The sequence below is a fragment of the Hyaena hyaena genome, unplaced genomic scaffold (genome assembly GCF_003009895.1).
Source record: "Hyaena hyaena isolate Hyena2069 unplaced genomic scaffold, ASM300989v1 scaffold_373, whole genome shotgun sequence".
NCBI classification, from domain to species: domain Eukaryota; kingdom Metazoa; phylum Chordata; class Mammalia; order Carnivora; family Hyaenidae; genus Hyaena; species Hyaena hyaena.
In genome coordinates, this window is record NW_024081005.1 from 1,179,276 (window position 1) to 1,199,121 (window position 19,846).

The window sequence follows — 19,846 nt, forward strand, 5'->3', positions numbered from 1 at the left end:
TCCCCCTTTCCCCCACTATTTCCCCCCTTCTTCTCCCCCATGGTCCTTCGTTAAGTTCCTCCTAATCCTCCTATATGTGCAAACATATGATATTTGTCTTTCTCTGCCTGACTCATTTCGCTCAGCATAACACCCTCAAGGTCCATCCATGTTGCTACAAAAGGCCAGATTTCATTGTTTCTCATTGCCATGTAGTATTACATGGTATAGATAAACCACATCTTCCTATGAACTTTACTAGGGTGTTCTTTAACCTCCATGTTTTCGGAGGTTTTCCAGATTTCTTCCTGTGATTGATTTCGAGTTTCATAGCATTGTGATCTGAAAGTGTGCATAGTATGATCTCAATTCTTTATATTTATTGAGGGCTGCTTCATGTCCCAGTATGTGATCTATCTTGGAGAATGTGCCATGTGCACTTGTGAATTCCATGACCTCAGGATGTAGTGTTCTAAATATATCTGTCAAATCCATCTGGTCCAGTGTGTCATTCAAATCCATTGTTTCTTTAGTGATTTTCTGTCTAGTTGATCTATCCATTGCTGTAAGTGGAGTATTAAAGTTCCTTGCTATTATAACACTCGTATTAATAAGATTGTTTCTGTTTATGATTAATTGCTTTATGTTTTTAGGTGTTTTCGCATTTGGTGTGTACACATTTATAATTATTAGCTCTTCCTGATGGATAGACCCTGTAATTGTTATATAATGCCCTTCTTCATCCCTTGTTACTGCTTTTACTTTAAAGTCCAGTTTGTCTGTTATAAGTATAGCTACTCCAGCTTTCTTTTGACTTCTAGTAGCATGATAGATATTTCTCCATCCCCTTACTTTCAATCTGAAGGTATCCTCAGGTCTAAAATGAGTTTTTTGTAGACAGCAAATAGATGGATTTTGTATTTTTATCCATTCTACTACCCTATGTCTTTTGATTGGGGCATTTAGTCCATTTACATTCAGTGTTATTATTGAAAAATACAGGTTTAAAGTCATTGTGTCCTTTGAAGGATTCATGCTTGTGGTGGTGTCTCTGTTACCTTGCGAAAAGATAACTATATTTCATCAGAGCAAAGATTTAACATACAGAATTGGGTTTTATTTCAGGTATTTAGAAGTCAAAAACAAAAATAACTAAGTATAAAGGTTTGTTTTAATCAAGTTAAAAAGTAACTGTCATTTTAGGCTTTTATTCTAAAATTCAGACATCCTAAGATCCATGAAAGATGGATTATATCTTCAACTTGGTTTGGTCTCATTTTGTATCATGAAAAATCCTCCATTTCAGTTTGATAAGTAGAAGTGAATGAGTTAAATTATTACTGGATATGTTGGTATCATATATTATACATATATGCAAACTGTGATCACAGCCTGTGGTTAACACTTTATACTCTTCAGTTAACTGAAAATTAAGTTAATATCAATAATGCGTAAATTGGAGAGGAAATATAAACTTTTACTAGTATTTTGGTATCAGAAATCATAATCATTTAGCAAATATTCAATACCATTTCCTTTTTTTTTAATACAAATAGTTTATTGTCAAGTTGGTTTCCATATAACACCCAGTGCTCATCCCCAGAAGTGCCCTCCTCTATGCCCATCCCCCCTCCCCCCCACATCCATCAGTCCTCAGTTTATTCAATACCATTTCAAAAGGTTAAGCTCCTATATTGTGTCAGTCACTGTACTAGATACTAGGAATAAAATGGCCCATGCCTGTGGAGTACATCCATGAGTTCAGGCAATCAAATAACCAGTTATAACAAAGTGTGAATGCTGTGGTAGGGAAATGTGGAGGATGCTGTGGAAAACCAATTTGAGCCTTTAACTCGAGTTAGAGAGTTAGGATGTGTTTCTTAAAGGGTATTGTATCTAACATGAGATCTAAAGGATAACATAATACACAAATGAATGAGAAGCAGAAAGGATGGACCACAGGAAAAGCATGTTTCAACTAGAGTGGATGTACCAGTTTAATCACCCACCAACAATGCTTTTCTCGTTATCAATATTATCAGTCATTTTATTTTCAGACATTCTGTTTAGTTGTGTATTAGCTTCTTTTTGTGGTTTTCATCTGCATTTCTTTGTATGCCTATTGGGCATTTGGATATAATATTCTACAAGTCATGTCAATTAATTAAACAATCTAACATTCCAGTTTCTCTGTTTCACCAACATAATGAGAACTGATATTTAAATGACTTGAGTCATTACAGTTTTTGAAATTTAAGTTATCATGAGAATGTCAAGTTCTATTTAATGTATATTGAATATGTTACTTTTTATCAATTGTTAAGAAATCATTTATTTACCCAAAATGTACACACACACACACAAACTCACTCACTCACTCACTCACAAAACTGATTACCAAAATATTTGAATAACCAAGGAATTCCATCTCTTTATTATACACTCCCCCACCCCTCAAAAAGTTTTCTGTGAGACTTCTTATCTTGGGAGATGGGTGTTAACTGTCTTCTGCTAGTAATTTTTTTGAATTATGAAAAGATAAAATGCAGTAAAATATATATACTGGAAGAGAAGGAGCTCATTTCCTCCAAGTATTTGAAGTGTGTTTGGTGTGGTTCCTATGACTCCTGCCATGACTTGTCTCTGTTAGATAAGATGTACCCACACTTCTCAATGTGGCTTTTTCTTTCTTTACGTTAGCCAATCAAGCTTGGAGATCATCTCAACAGCATACTGCTTGGAATGTGCGAAGATGTTATATACGCCCGAGTTTCTGTCCGAACTGTCCTGGACGCTTGCAGTGCCCACATTAGGAACAGCAACTGTGCACCTTCATTTTCCTATGTGAAACAGTTGGTCAAATTGGTTCTGGGAAATCTTTCTGGGGTAAGCCGCATTTCCAACTGGTACAGATAATCATATTTTAAAATTTAGCCGAATATCACAGCATTTTTGTTAAAGATAGATTGGTATCATTTTCTCAATGAAGACAAGGAACAGGAGATTAAATTTCCTGTTCTAATGTTAATGGTTTATTTGAAACAGTACTTAAAATTTAGAAGCCAGTGCAATGACATAGTCTCCTGGATTTCTTGAGAATTAGTCTTTTTCTAGAACTTTATTCCAGCAAGTACTACGGAGTCACAGCATGTTAGAGCTAAAAACATCTGCTCTTGCCTCCTTTCTGACATCCTCAGCAAGTGGTTCTGTCTATTATGAAAATGCATTGACATACAAAATGGCTTTTGACATTAGTAATGCACTTTGTTGCTTTATAACCTCTTTCTTGGACACTTACTTGTCTGGACCCCTGGCTGTTCCTGAAATCCTCCTCACCTTCTATGGACACTGTCACCTGGTGGGCAGGGGTGATACATGCTTGGATCCCTGCTAGATGCCCTGAGACCCGGACTCTCCCATTCTCTCTGTTGTCTCAGATCTGAAGAATCCCAAAATAACAAACCCTGTATCTGTCATCCCACCTCTGCATTTCTTGAGCTATATTCTACCCTATTTGCCTAGTGTGGATACCCCTTGGTTTCTGATATCTATCTAGATCCAAACTTTACCTGCTCTTACCCTTTCAAGTGAAGTCCTCCTCCTTTATGTGAACCACAGATTTGCCACTGTTGCACAGTGTTCTTGACAGCTTTTTACTTCTTCCTTAGGGGTCTAGTTCTATTATCTTAACCAGAATGTTGTATGGCTAGCAGGCGTACATCCAAATTCCACACAGTTTGCCAATCAGTAAGAAACAGTCTCATAGATTCTTCCAGGCAAATGGTTTGTAAACTGTACCCCATGCAGCCTTTGTACTTCTTTAGTGAAAGGAATACAGGTAATAGAGACGGAGTGAATGAGATTCTCGGCTGCTGATTTCCCCTCCTTAACTGAGCTGCTCCAATTATAATTGATTATTTGTTTATATTCCTGCATGTTACTTTTTTAAACAAAGGTGCTACTAAAAATATATGAAAGCCCTCTATCTAAACCAGAGTTTCCTAAATATTTTCTTTTTTTTAAATGTTTTATTTCTATCTGAGAGAGAGAGAGAGAGAGAGAGAGAGCATGGGCAGGGGAGAGTCAGAGAGGGAGACAGAATCCGAAGCAGGCTCCAGGCTCTGAGCTAGCTGTCAGCACAGTTTTCAAGGAAAACTCAATATTTAAAAGAAATTAAAATATATTTTCACTGCAGAACTTCTCAGAGACTTTAATACACTAGACTGTTACCTTCAAGAATGATATGCCTACATGTAGGTGAAACTTATTTGGGTCCTTTTTTTTTTTTTTTTTTTTTGTAACAGATGTTTCCCATAATACTAATGTTCTGTAGGCTCCCTTTGAGAAATATTGATCTGTACCTACTCTTTCACTTTATCAATAAGTAAGGAAATTGAGACTCACACAACTTAATGGGTGTCTGTTTCCTATTAGTTCAGGGATCTTTCTAGTATACCACACCTCCTCTAAGACTTGTCTTGCTGTTTTTTTCCCTACGGTAAAATTACTGGAATTACTTTTTCTTCCCCTTTCTAAATTTTTTTTAATGTTTTATTTATTTCTGAGAGAGAGAGAGACAGCATGAGCAGGGGAGGGACAGAGAGGGAGACAGAATCTGAAGCAGGCTCCAGGCTCTGAGCTAGCTGTCAGCACAGAGCCCGACGCGGGGCTCCAACCCACGAGCCGTGAGATCACGACCTGAGCCGAAGTCGGACACCTAATGACTGAGCCACCCAGGCGCCTTTTTCTTCCCCTTTCTATGAAGAAATATTCCTCCATGGAATTCTATTATCCTTCTATTAGTTGCCCATATTAGATAAAAGATCTCCATCTCTTTACATTTAGTATTTAGGTCAGTTTATTGCAGAAACTATTTGTTGCTTGTCTACATATGAAATCTGTGTTAGATACTGCAGATAGATATTAATTTGAATAAAATATTTGCTCTACGTTCTAAGGGCTCTTATTTAGAGACCATTTGCTTAATTATAAAATATAGAAAAGGGTATGGAAAGCAACACAAGAAGAATTTTAAAAGCTTTTTGAAGATTTAAGGGGAAAGAATACAAATTATGACTGCATTGAAAAATAGCACTTTGAACTAGATCCGAAAGTCTAGATAGAAAGTAATCTAGGCAGAGGGACGTAAACCTAGATAAATGCTGTGAAGCAGGAAAGAGCAGGGTATGTTTGAGGAATGATATTAAGTCTAAATGGGGTATGTTGTAGGATTGTTTAAAAGGAGAGAAGAATAGAAGGATCAATCAGGATGTGAATATGGGGAGCCTATCTTTCCAGAGGCAAATTACTAAGAAGAAACAACACTGTCCCTGTCATCTTTCCATTGCTCTTGCTAGTATCACTGGAGAGAACTCCAACAGCTACCATTTTGGGGTTTTTTTTTTTTAAATGTTTATTTATTTTTGAGAGAGAAAGAGACAGAGAGCAAGTGGGGGATAGACAGAGAGAGGGGGAGATACAGAATCCAAAGACAGCTCATAGCCTGACACGGGGCTCAAAATCCTGCCACGAGATCATGACCTGAGCCCAAATCAGATGCTCAAACAACTGAGCCACCCAGTGTCCCTGGATTTATAATCCATATTCAAACACATTTCACTAGTGGAGGAATATTAAAATATGTGTGTTTGTATGTGGGTGAACAAATATGTATGCATTCTGGTGCCAGATTTAAGTAATTTCTCTTCATCATTATCTCTCCTTCATTTATTTCTTGGTGTTTTTACTCTAGTTGATCATCTAAATAAAGCTAGTGTTCTAGTTTTTCATCCCTGATCATGTGGAATTTGATCTAATTTGATATACTTTTATTTTTTAAGATAATATGCTTTTTTTCCACCAATACATATTTTATTTAGTTCTTTATTTAATTCCTGTATAGTTAACATACAGTGTTAGATTAGTTTCAGGTGTACAACAATTCTGTAGATTATTACTCAGTGTTCAGTTGCTCATCATGATAAGTGTATTCTTCATCCCCTTTACCTATTTCACCTATCCTCCCACCCCTCTTCCTCCTGATATCCTCTATTTTATTTTATTAATTTTTTTAAAGTTCTTAGTTTATTAATCTTCTCTTGAGAAATCTGCATGTTCACCACAGATAAAGTCACTGCAGAATCTTTTTACTCCTTCTGTTGTTTGGTCTCCAGCTCACTGCTAGGTATTTCATTTCTTTTTGCTAACACCAATATTGGCTTTTGCACAGTCCCCTTGACTTTCTTTATTCCTGTTCTTGTGTTCCTTTCACTGTTTTCTTGAGGTCTTTTTCTTCTCATATGGGCCATGTCTTGCAAGTCTATGTTTGGGTTAATTTTTCTTTGCATAATCCAAGGAATCATAAATCATTCAAAGCCAGTTGTCTTACCACCACCAAAATGAGTTATGAATCCAAATACAAAGATGATACCTGGTGTGGTCTTGTACATTTCGGCGAGCTTTTCCCAAATTTCTGTTGTAGGTACTGTTGCCTTTCTGGGATGAAGACTATCAATGACCATTTGTTTCCTCTGAAGTAGTCGGTTGGTTATGAACTTCCCAGTCCAAATAGTTAACTGTGTCATTTATAATGGCACCCAAGCTTTAAGCAGCCAGGGAGGGAAAAAATGACATGCTTTATTTTAAAGGAGTACCCTGAGTTAAAGTTATTAAAGCTTAAGACTACTTACACATTTTATTATAAGGAAAATTTAAAAGAGCATTGATTTAAATTTAATTCTAATCCCTCAATATGTTCATTTAGTTTAAAGCATTTCTCAAATGTAATTTCTGGCAGGACAAGTCTGGAAAATTATTTTTGAAAATTATTTAAGTCAATACCCTCAATGCATAGTTACAATCAGGAGAAAATTTTTATTGTACCAGAATTAACATGTTTTTCAAATTATAATCTAACTTGACAGATTAATGTAATATTCACAAAAAAAAAAAAGAACTCTTCAGGTTTACTGTTTTCAGATGTAACTCATTTTAACTACTTTAGTTTGGCTAACTTTGTTCATCGTTTAGCAGATTAATTGCTCTTCTATAACTCTGCCTTATCTTTCATTTCCTGAAGATGAATTGACCAGAACTGAGCTACATAAATCTTGTTGAAGGAGCACAAATTACCAGTAGCAAGTGCTGAGTGTCTTTAGTTAATGTTTTACTCCAAAAATTGCCTAACTAGTGTCATTCTGTAGACAATTACCATGAAAACAAAGGGAGATTGTTTTGTCAAACTTGATTTTTGATTATCTGTGTACAGACAGATCAACTTTCCCGTAACAGTGAACAAAAGCCTGATCGAAGCCAGGCTATTCGAGACCGATTGAGAGGAAAAGGGTTACCAACAGGTAAGAATATATTAATAGGAAATTTTTGAGCTTTAACCTTATTTTTGTTTCTTTTATGAAATCACACTTACCTGACTTGGAAATCTGATTATTGTGACTGTAATTAGAATACAACTATGCAGAAGCCCCTGGGTGGCTCAGTCAGTTAAGCATAAGGCTTCAACTCAGGGCATGATCTCGCAGTCCATGAGTTTGAGCCCTGTGTTGGGCTCTGTGCTGACAGCTCAGAGCCTGGAGCCTACTTCAGATTCTTTGTCTCCCTCTCTCTGCTCCTCCCCTGCTCACACCTCTCTCTCTCTTTCTCTAAAAGGTAAATAAACATTGAACAAAAGGATTCCCTGCAAAGTGGAAGCAGGAAATTGACAGGAACAATAACTATATTAATATATAAATCCATTAAAATTATGCAGAGAACATTACTAAGACAGCCAGGACTCACATAGTAAATCAATTCCTTTCAGTATTGTTATTACAGCAGTAATATCATTTATTTGCTTTATCATGGAATTTTATTTATTTTTATTTTATTATTTTTAAATGTTTATCTTTGAGAGAGAGAGAGGGATCGAGGGAGAGGCAGAGAGAGAGAGGGAGAGAAAGAATCCTAAGCAGGCTCCGAGCTTTCAGCAGAATCCCATGCGGGGTCCAAACTTAGAAACTGTGAGATCAAAACCTGAGCCAAAACCAAGAATCGGCTGCTTAACCAACTGAACCACCCAGCTGCCCCAAAAACTGCATTTTAAAGCAAGGTGAAACAAACACATACAAGTTCATATACATAAACACTATTGAAACAAAGTTTCAGAAGGCAATATTATATTTTACGTAGCCTGTTTATTTCTTTGTTTTTTTTTTTAGATTTAATTTTATATTTTTTAAGTAATCTCTACATCCAATGTGGGGCTTAAACTCACAACCCTGAGATCAAGAGTCCCATGCTGTCACAACTGAGCCAGCCAGGCGCTCCTGCTGCACTCTGTTTTCTATTCTGTTTCTTATTTTAATCAGAGTCACAACCCCCTAAGTTGATTTATGACCAACTAATTTTTTGACTTGCAATTATCAAATACTGTTTTAGGTTACAAGATAGTTAGTAAATAAAACCTGACGAAGAGTGGTTTTGCTGTTTACAAATAACATTAGATAACTATGGTTCCTATATAATTGCTTTTTTAAGAAAATTATTACAAATCCCAAACATGTAAAATGAAAGCAGAAAAAATGAATATTTACATGAAAATTTTTTTCACTATTAAACTTCAAGCTTGGCTCACTTGTAAAACGAACTTTTGTTTTTGCTGATTATCTTTGTTCTCTGTTTCTCAAGCAATATTGATAATTCTGATAATCTAAACATTAACAAAAATATTTGTAGCTGAAGAATCTTATTGTCTTAAATCTTGTGCCTGGGCAAAGTAAATGTAAATATTGCTTAAATATATTCTAATAAAACATTCTAATTGATAATAGATTAAAAAGCTAAGATGTTTAACTTTTTGATTTAATCAGATAATCAGGGCACAGCTGTCTAGTTAAAACCTAAAAGTCTTATTGTGAAAACTAAATATAGACTCTTGATTATCTGAACCAAATGTTTTACAGAATTCAGAACTCTCATATTGAGAAGGAAAAATGTGCCCTCAGCAAGTATACTACTTTAACTTGATAAGTCAAGGAAAAGTAATAAAGTTGTTTCTGATGGAGTGATTCTGTAATGGTTCAGTTAGTTAAGTGTCTATTTTGGTACTGTTTTAGTCATGGTGAATAAGGACTACTTTTCCGAAAAGGTACCTTTGCTTTCATACCGTCAGTATAATCAATTTATTTCTGGTTACGTAAGGTTACTTTTTTAATACATACATTATTTATACATGGGTCAAAAAAAAACCAGAAGATAGAATTTGTTTAACTTTTAGCTTTTGCAATGCTTTGATGACAATTTGAAAAGTGTTTTTAAACTTTTCTTGTGTTTCCTACTGTACTTATGTCCATACACACACACACACACATTTTCTTCTTGTAGATAAAAATCTTTCCCTCTATTTTAAAACTATACTATGACTTGAGATATGATATAGTGTGAACTTTGGTGCACTTTGTTAATCAATCAAATTTTCATTTAGTCTCCTATTTTAGAACTGAATAATAGAATATTATAGTTAAATGTCAATAGCAAGCCGAAAGAGTCTTTTTCAAGAAGACATAATGAGCACTTTAATAAGTGAATGTTACAAAAGAAGTGATTTTTAGTGTTAAAAGAAGTGATTTTTCTTTCTCTTATTTATCATCTTTTTAGTTTCTCTTCCCCTTCCCCCATCCCTACCCCTCCTTCCCTCACTAGCTTTCCTCCATTTCTCTCTCTCCTAATTTATTTCTCTTTCCTTTCTTTCTCTAATCTCTTTCTGGAATTCTCTTCTATCATTTCCTACTATGAATAAATGGCCATGTTACAGAATTGAAGTTGGTTTGCTTCTTATTTGTTGAGTTAGTAACTATAATGTTATTAATTGTTATGTTTTAAATACAGTTTTTCATTTAAAAAAAAAGAAATGCTTCTGTATATAAATAGTCCCCCATTTTATTCCGTTCCATCATGTATTCTATAGAAAACAGAAAGGGTCATCTTGCCATATTTAAAGACTCAAGTGTTAACATAGTTTAAATGGCATTACTTTCAATCATTCAGTCTTATTGTTACAGAGAGTAATTATAACATACTATTTTAGTGTTAGCAGTTAGAGCCGGAGCTGAATCTATACCTACTCCTTAACATACTTTAAATAGCAGGTTATTTTATTGTCACTTACATTTATACATATTTATACATATTTTTAAATAAATGTGTATACAAAATTAAGCTTTCTGAACAGGTAGATGCTAAGGAGAGATAACACCTACTATATTAAGCACATTAGTTTTTGTAGATGAAAAATGAGTATTTGTCGATTGAATGGATAGGAGAAAAAGTTATAAAAATATTAAATTTAATAATACATTTGTAATATAATTTTAATGGTTTCATAAATATATGACTATGATTTATTGTTTTAGATAATCTATTTTAAACATTAAGTTGTATGCAAAGTAATAAAAAATTGTAGTTCACCATCTTGGGTCATATTATTAGACTATTTTCTTACTATAACAACAAATATATCAGAAGTTTTAGGTGCACCTGGGTGGCTTAGTCAGTTAAGCATCTGACTCTTCATTTTGGCTCAAATCATGATCTCATGGTTTGTGAGTTTGAGCCTACGGCATCAGGCTCATGCTGATAGTGCGGAACCTACTTGGGATTCTCTCTCTGTCCCTCCTGCATTCACGTGCATGCACATTCTCTCTCCTCTCTCTCTCTGTCTCTCTCTGTCTCAAATAATCTTTTAAAAAAGCTTTAAACCAATTATTAATGCCTTTTCCGATTTTGTTTTTATATTAAGAACTTTCAGTATTATTGTCTAATAGTTCTTTAGAATGCTTATTACTTATAGACTATCTAAATGCAGATAATCTCCAGGTGACTGTAGTGACTTTAAAATTTTAACAGGGAAGTCTTTAGATTGCCCATTGATTTTTATATCTAGTCATATCCCTTTATTGGAGAATTAAATCTCTATACCGAAACTCAAAAGAATTTGTAGGGAACTACAATTTATCATTCAAGATAAACCAAATTTTGTTTATGTTTACATTTTAGATAGAATTAGAGGTCCTTATACATACAGAAACAATAGCCTTTTTTAGATCAAGTGTAATGGAAGAGTATTCCTCAGTTCTTAGCCACTGCTTTCCACAGTAGTATTACTGCTCAAGGGGTCTCTTAAACTACCTTTAACAAATGTATACAACCAAATCTCAAAGACAGAATCAATATAATGTACCAATTATAGCCAGTACCAGACCAGCAATTAGCAGTTAATAGTAAATGGCATATACTAATATAAAACTTTAAGATTAAAAAAATTGCCTCATGAAGAAGAAATACTCCTCTAGGACACCAGTGCTAGGGTTTGGTTTTTCTTTTTTAAATGCTTATTTATTTATTTTGAAAGAAAAAGAGAGTATGAGTGGGGGAAGGGCGAAGAGAGAATTCCAAGCAGATTTCGCAGTGCCTGTGCACAGCCACATGTGTGGCTGGATTCCATGAGATTGTGACCTGAGCTGAAATCAAGAGTCAAACGCTTAACCGACTGAGCCACCCAGGAACCCCAGCAGTGCCAGTTCTTAACTGCCAGTGGCCACTTGCAGTAAAGGGCTTTGTTATACTACATCAGTACTAACACATTCTCTCTGGTGAGAACCAACCTGAAACCTTTATGTAGTGATAGCTTTAGTTGATTAAGCTTCTAGCCATAGTTTTCAGGAAAGAAAATTTCAAAACCATGAGATACAAAATTAGGTTTAAAGAAGTAAGCGATTTTAGGGACAATGCCTTATAGCTAAGTTATTTGATTGTTATACTGAAACTTAACAGTAACAGTTTTTATCTATGAATAAATGACCTTAAAAGGTCTTTCCTTATATCTTACCTCTCAGATCTGTTACAAAAACTTAAGGCCTAAACTAGTGGGCTGTCTGTACCCATTTTGTTATTTTATACTGCCAATGGTGATAAAATGGCTTCAGTAAGCAGAAAGAAATCAAACATTTCCTGCCAAGCTTAAGGCGGAAACCTACACCATGACCAGATCAGCATGATAGTGCTTCAGAACTTGGGCGTATTGACAATATCATGTTTCTTTTTTTATGTACTTGAACACTCTTGTGAGGACAGATGGGGAATCGGGGAGCCTCTTTTAATACTGAAACATCATTTTGAACTTAGCTTGTAGGAGACACTTGAATTTTTTGCCTTGTGTGAGGGGAAAGGTGAATGATGGTAAGGATTATGTTAATCATATATAACAAAAATAATTAAAACGCAATGTACTTTACAAAGAAGACTTTTTTTTTCTAGTTTAACTAAAATAAATGGACTGTGTTCTATTATGAAGACTTTTTATCTTCTTAAAATCTTTATTTCTCCCTCTACGTTACAGATTTAAAAATGATAACTTTCTGGACTTTTAATTAATGGGAACTGAAATATTTTTATATCTACTAATTTGCAGAAAGATAAAAACCTAGCATTTGTAGAGAAGTAGTTATCCAAGAGCCACCTTATTAGCAATTAGTTTTAAATTTTATATGGCTGGTGAGAAGACACAGTGCTTTTAGGATACCATGCCCATTAATATATTGTTAGTAAATACTAATGACCTAAAAGAGAATGATAAATCTACCTGTTACAAATGGAATAGACTCATGGTATATTTTGGAAGTGTTTATTTCAATAGTGGTCAGAGTAGGACTCACTGAAGAAGTCATATTTAAAATAAAAGTCTAGGATAAGAAACAACTAATCATGAGAAAGATCTGGGCATTCTCATTCAGGGCAGAGAAAACAATATGTATAAAGGTCCTAATATAGAAGAGAGCTTAATAAGAAAATCTGTGGCCTGGATGGAGTAAAAGAAGTGGAGATGAGACAAAAAAAGATTCAAACAGCAGACCTGGAAGGAGTCAGATTTTATCTTGAGTATAATAGTATGCCTTTGAGACTTATGAAAAAGGTAGTGGCATCATGGAATTTATATTTTGAGAAGATAACTCTGACTGTTGAAATGGTTGGATGAAGAAAGAAGTAAGGAGGCCTATCCAAAAGCCATTGCAGTTTTCTAGTCAAGTGGTAATGTTAACTGGGAATAGGGTGATGCCAGTGAAAATGGACATAATCACATGGAGTAAGATATCTTTTCGAAGTTAAATAGCCAGTACTTCTGATGGATTTGATATGGGCAATAAAGATGATGAAAGATTTCACGATGGTCCCTGTATTTCTGTTTAGAGCAATCAATAGGATAATGATGCCACTTTCTGTAATTGGAAGGATTGGGGTTGAATGGACATCTCAAGATGTGGAAAGCAAAAAGTTGGTTTTCAGCATGCTTGGTTTGAGGTGCTTCTACGATATACTAATAGAAGTTCTAATTATGTAAGAATGGAGCTCCCAGAAGACGTTGGTGCCAAGGATTTAAAATTTGGGAGTTATCAGTATATAGATAATACTTAAAGCCTTATTAGCAGATGAAATTATATAAGAAAAGAGTGAATCAGTTCTAAAACTGATAGCTGAGGAAATCCAACATTTGAATATCTGATAGAGGAGGAAAAAGCAGACTAAGAATGAGCAGTCTAAAAAGTAAGAGAAAACCACTCTGGTAAAGAGGATTATTCTGTATTAAGTGAATGTCATTACCATCAGTTGTTGCTGAGAGGTAAGTAGTATATGCATACAAAATCATTGAATTTGGCAATATGGAGGTCATTAGTGATACATAAGGAGAGTTGCCCAGGTGTGGAGGAGTCAGAAGTTGACTAAAGTGAGTAGAATAATGAATGTGAAGTAAGAAATTGGAAACAGCAGTAGCAAGAGGGAAATGTGGTAACAGGGGAGCGGTTTTGTTTAGTTTGCTTTTTATTATAGAGATATTAAAGCATGTTTATATACAAATGGGAATGACTCAAAAGAAAGGGGGGTTAATTAAGATGGAGGGCAGAAGTTAACCAAAATAGTAAAATCTCTGATAACATTAAAGGAGGGGGGAATGAACACATATTGGGAATTGGCCTTTACCTGGTAGAAAATTTCATCTTTTGAGATAAACAAAAAGATTGGCAGACATGGATAAATGTATAGAATTAGCCATGGGAAAATGAGAAAGCTCTCACCTGACAGATTCTGTTTTCTTGTTGGAATATGAGACAAGATCATCAGAAAACAGAAGAGAGAATTAAGGTGGGAAAACTGAAGAATGAGGGAATGTGAAGCACGGTAGAAACTGAGTGAAATTACTATTAATACATGGTGCTGAGTGTCCAACGTGTTTGACTATGAATTTATGACGTCGCCAAAATACTCGTTTGATTTTCTCTAAGTTTTGGCTATTTGTTGGAAGTTTAGTAGTAAAAGAAAGAAGATTGTTGAGTTCATCTATGGCTGTATGACCCTTAAATCCTTTCGATTCTTATTTTTTACCTAGTATATTCTGTCAATTTTGAAGAATATGTCTGTTCTCTATTTTAAATAAAATTTTAAATTAATGAGTTTCAATATGTGGTTTGTTTAAGAATGTAATTTATCCATAAAATATTGTAACATAGACATGTATTTATCAGTTTTAAATTATCTTAGATTAGACACTAGAGTCTGTGATAATCTATGTCTAGATTTGGTGTGGTATATTCTCAGTGTTCTTTATATGACATGCCCCAAATATTGATGTTATACTTATTTGCATTTATTTATTTTTTTTTAATTTCTAAGAGAGAGAGAGAGACAGCATGAGCAGGGGAGAGTCAGAGAGAGAGAGAGAGACAGTGTGAGCAGGGGAGAGTCAGAGAGAGAGAGAGAGAGAGAGAGAGAGAATGTGAAGCAGGCTCCAGGCTCTGATCTTGCTGTCAGCACAGAGCCCAATGCGTGGCTCAAACCCACAAACTGCGAGATCATGACTTGAGCTGCAGTGGGATGCTTAACCGACTGAGCTACCCAGGTGCCCCACTTATTTGGATTTAAAAACATCCATGCTCAGGGAACGTTGAATTGCAAGAAAAGCAAAATGTTTGGATCTAATTCTCTAGTAAGCAAATATTTGTAGACCAACCTGAAATAAATTCACTTTTATAAGATTTTTAAGGTAAAATTTGGAGTCAGGGAATTAAAGCTTATAGCTATCACCCTAAAGAGGCCATTGACTTATTCAGATGAATTACTAAGCAATTTATTATTACTAGGAAAGTTTTAGTCATTATTTTGTATTGTATACATAGCAAATAGGTTATCAGAGATGGATCACAGAAGGTCACACAGAAAATATTCGGGGTTAGTAACTCTGAAGTATTTTTCTACATTTCTTTTTTGATAGTGGAGCCATAAATATATGACTTTTTTTGTTATTCACTCTATGGATTCCAAAAAATAATTTCTGGTTGGGCATTTTTGCTGTGTCTCAGTGCGTTTTTAGACTGGTGCCATAGAAAAATTAGGATGACCTACTGGTTTTTAAGCAATCAGATTATCTGGATTTCAAACAAATTTTCTTAGAACGTATCTAATTATAATCAAATTTTGATACTTAAGGATAACAAATGCTGCAGTCCTTTTTTGTCCAGGATATAGCAAGAATTCTTTGTTTCTTCTTTAAAAATATTTATTTAAATGACCAGAAAACATTAGGGCTGTGTCGAAGTGATGCATGTTTGAATTATACCTTTAGAAGTTAAAGGAATGTACTCTACCTTCTATTATTACCCCAAATCATTTCATGGATAATTAATATGCTGCCAAATTGGATAGTATCAAAAACTTTTGTCTATTTTAAAAAAGCAAATAATTTACCTTTGAACATAAAATAACACTACTCCAAAAAGTAAGTTCACTACATTATTGTTTTCATTAGATAAGAAACATTGGACCATGAAAAGTTGTACAAATATAACTTCTCTTTCCACTTTCACTATCGCCACCATCCCATTTTATTTCTGATCCCTCCATTAGGAAAATTTAGAAAATTACCAGCAGTTTCACTGTCAATAGTTAGTTTACATTCCAGTTTTTTCCTAAAAATTCTGTACATACATGATAGATTCTTATCATTCCAGGAAGAAGCGCTACTTCTGATGTACTAGACATACACAAGTCTCCATTCTCTCATCAGACCTTTCTTAACAAAGGGCTTAGTAAATCTATGGGATTTCTGTCCATCAGAGACACACAAGATGAGGAAGATTATTTCAAGGACATTTCATCAGATAATAATTCTGCACGCGAAGATTCTGAAAATACCTGTTCGCCTTACCAGTTCAAAACTAGTGGCCCAGAAAAAACTATCCCTGGCATTGATGTGCTTCCCAAGAAGAAGATTTGGGCTTCATCCATGGACTTGCTTTGCACAACTGAGAGAGACTTTTCTGGGGAAAGTGGTGGGTTCCGACAATATCTCCCTGAGGCAGTAACAGCGCGGACGTCAACCAGTCCTCGAAAAAAGGAGGCAAGATACTCAGATGGAAGCATAGCCTTGGATATCTTTGGCCCTCAGAAAGTGGATCCAATGTTTCATGCTCGAGAATTGCCCACTTCCTCAGCAATATCAAGCGCTTTGGACCGAATCCGAGAGAGACAAAAGAAACTTCAGGTTCTAAGAGAAGCCATGAATGTAGAAGGTCAGTAATTTTGTGTATGTTTGAGAGAAAATTGAATTGAAATGTTTAAAATTGTTTTTTGAAATAAAGAAGGGTTATTAAACCATTCCACAGGTCTTATTTCCGCTGCCAACCCTTTATTCCCAGGTTAGTTTCTTCTCTGTCAGTTTCTGTTCTTCTTTCCACCAAACCCCTGATCAAATTGTACTGCTTTCACAAAGCCATCTTTAGTAAGCATCCTAGTCTGAGTACTTTATAGCCCTGCAATATATGGGTTAGTAGAATTTTAAGATTGTAATCTTCTCAAGGCAGGAGCCATGTTTTCTTCTTTTTAATCCTCCACAGCACTGTCTATCTTGCACTATCTCCTAAGAGGCTTCCCTAAAGGACTGGTTCATAGAGATAAGAGGCGGCTAATCAAAATCAGCAACTCTAGGGAGGCAGAGTAGCATGGTGATAACGAATTAGTTCCCAAACCACCAGCTTCAAAAAACAAATTTAGGGACACAACTCCTGAAGATCATAATTTTTTGGTCTAGGATGAAGTTTTATATCCATATTTTAAAAGTCATAGTATTTAGGTTTATAGATTTAGAGTCAGACAGCCTAAATTTGAATTATTTATTGCCTCAGTAGCTATGTGATCCTTACTTCAGCGACTGGGCTTAATCCCTCTAAGTGTAAGTTACCCCATCTGTAAAATGTGCTTAACCAAAATAGATGAATTAGGTAATAAATGTGAAGTGATTAATAAATCATAATATTACAGTGTTAATATGAGGGGCATAAAAAAACAACTTTATAAATGATAAATTCCTTTTTTTTTTAAGTGTTTATTTTTCTTTGAGAGAGAACAGAGACTGGGGATGGATAGAGAAAGAGGGAGGGAGACAGAGTATCAGAAGCAGGCTAAGTGCTGTCAGTGCAAAGCCTGGCGTGGGGCTCAAACCCATGAAATGTGAGATCATGACCTGAGCCAAAGTCAGGCATTCAACTAACTGAGCCACCCAGGTGTCCCTGTGAATGATAAATTCTTATTATTTGCAGGGTAAAGCTCTGATTCAAAATACCTGGTTCTCCCACAAATCTCAATATATTTGAGTAGAATAAAATGATGTTTTAGACACGAATAGAGGCTATTTTTAACTTAAATAAATGGAAGAGAAAACAAAATTAGAGTTATCAGTCTAATCCTCTACATTTTGAAGATTAAAGCTTTGTTATCTTCCCTTGCCTCCCAGACAAACTTTGGGACATAGCTGAAAGGCAGCTTGAAGGTGCTTTCTAGTTCAGCTAGCGGGGAGACATAATCAAGGGTCATATTCATGGTTAAGGCCATTATTTCCAGTGGATTATTTTTGATTCATAGATTACCTTCAAAGTGCTCTGCTAAAGGTTTGTTCTGTTACTTAAGCTTAAGCATAACTCTAGGCTGAACATACTGTACACATAGTGCTTTACTTCCAATAAAAGAAGCTTTGCTTTTTTTTTCTTCAATTCAGGAATTGCAAATTAGTGATGAATTTGAAATAAAAGAAATTATCAAAGACTTAGTTGATATTATGGGCATGTATATGTGTGCGTTTTTAAAAAGTAGCCAGCTTTATGAGATTGTTGTATATAATCTTGTTCTGAAAATTTTCAAGGACAGAAAATAAAAACTTAGAAATGTGTGTTATGCTCAATACACTTTAACTCTAATCAGTAAACTTGTAGAGTTGTGGCAGCAAACAATAGGCATTTTCTATAGCTTAAGGTCTCCTCTTTCAGAAGTTGTACTTTATGATTATTTAATATTACACAACACACAACAGCTACCATATGAATAATAACTCAGCCTTATGAACATGCCTTCTTAGAGACATTTATGTGAAGAATTCTTGCCTGTGGGGGGTGGGGGAAGAAAACTAAAGCCTTAATTATTCATTCAAGTGGATAAAACCATGATAGTCTCAGAGTATAAATAGTGGAGATACATACTGATGTAGATGACTATTTCTAACATATATGTTTTTTAACATGTGAAATATATTTTATTAATGTGCAAATAATAAAAATCAACTCATAATTTCTAATGTCCTCGTGTGTGTTTCAAAATAATATTTACTTATTATTTGGTAAATTAATAGTGTGGATTAGTGAAGTCTGAGGAAAGTGTTTTTTTACCCTTGAACCTTGGTTTGAGACTTAAACAGTAAGAAGTTAAACACTAATGGAAATATATTTAATCTTTTAAATTTGGCAACAGTAGTCTGATATAATTTGTTTGACTAGGTGATTTTTTTATTACCTATAAAATGAGTATTAAGCTAAACTGTGTCCTAGTTTGCATATGAGCCTTTTATCTTATCAGGAATATATGCAGGCACATATGTTAAAGAAAGTTGGCTGCATCTTGTTTCCAAATATACATATATATCTACAAAGATGATTTATAATGTTATTGACCCTTATTTGTTAAAAATATTAACAAACCTAATTTCCAGATTTAGAAATTTTATATTCATTACAGGAAATACAAAAGATTTCTTTTTAAAAATAAAATATGCTTTGAATTGTTTGATTCAGGACCATATCCATCCTGAAATCTTTCTTTGCTATTGAGAAATTTTCAAAAACATTTGTTCTCACAAAGAAACTATACATTTTTTTCCCAGAGTATATTTTAAAACCAAGTTAAGGGAGAGGGCAGATGGGCATGGAGGAGGGCACTTGGGATGAGCACTGGGTGTTATATGGAAACCAACGTGACAATAAACTATTTGTAAAAAAAGAAAAAATAAAAAAAATAAAACGCCTCTTTGTCAAACTAAAACAAAAACTAAAATAAAACCAAGTTAAATAAAACATCTTGAAAATGTTGGTTTATTATGGAAATGCTTATACCATCTTAAATAAACTCCATTATTACATAGTAACTTGTAGGTAGTAATAAATTATATTTGCTTTAGACAAAAAATACTCTTTAAAAAAGAATGTTCATTTTATAATTCAAAAGCAATTACTCTTAGTTATTTAGTTGAATAATTTGCTGGTTTTATGCTGGTTTTTTTTTTCTAAAAAAAATTTTTTTAATGTTTTATTTATTGCTGAGAGAGAGACAGCATGAGCAGGGTAGGGTCCGAGAGAGAGGGAGACAAAGAATCTGAAGCAGGCTCCAGGCTCTGAGCTAGCTGTCCGCACAGAGCCTGATGTGGGGCTTAAACCCAGGAACCATAAGATAATGACATGAGCCGACATTGGAGGCCACCCAGGTACTCCTATGCTGTTTTTTT

The 19,846-nt window shown here is 34.6% G+C and overlaps 1 protein-coding gene across 8 annotated transcripts in view; it reads left to right on the forward strand.

Moving 5' to 3' along the window:
* Positions 1-19,846, forward strand: part of PTPN13 (protein tyrosine phosphatase non-receptor type 13) — a 201,843-nt gene that overhangs the window by 85,009 nt on the left and 96,988 nt on the right. For 7 of the 8 annotated variants that reach the window (XM_039250548.1, XM_039250552.1, XM_039250549.1 and 4 more), the window contains exons 5-7: positions 2,680-2,865; positions 7,247-7,334; positions 16,032-16,592. In XM_039250548.1, the coding sequence (XP_039106479.1) occupies positions 2,680-2,865; positions 7,247-7,334; positions 16,032-16,592 (835 nt within the window). The remainder of the gene's footprint in view (positions 1-2,679; positions 2,866-7,246; positions 7,335-16,031; positions 16,593-19,846) is intronic. The other variant, XM_039250554.1, reaches the window with a different exon arrangement.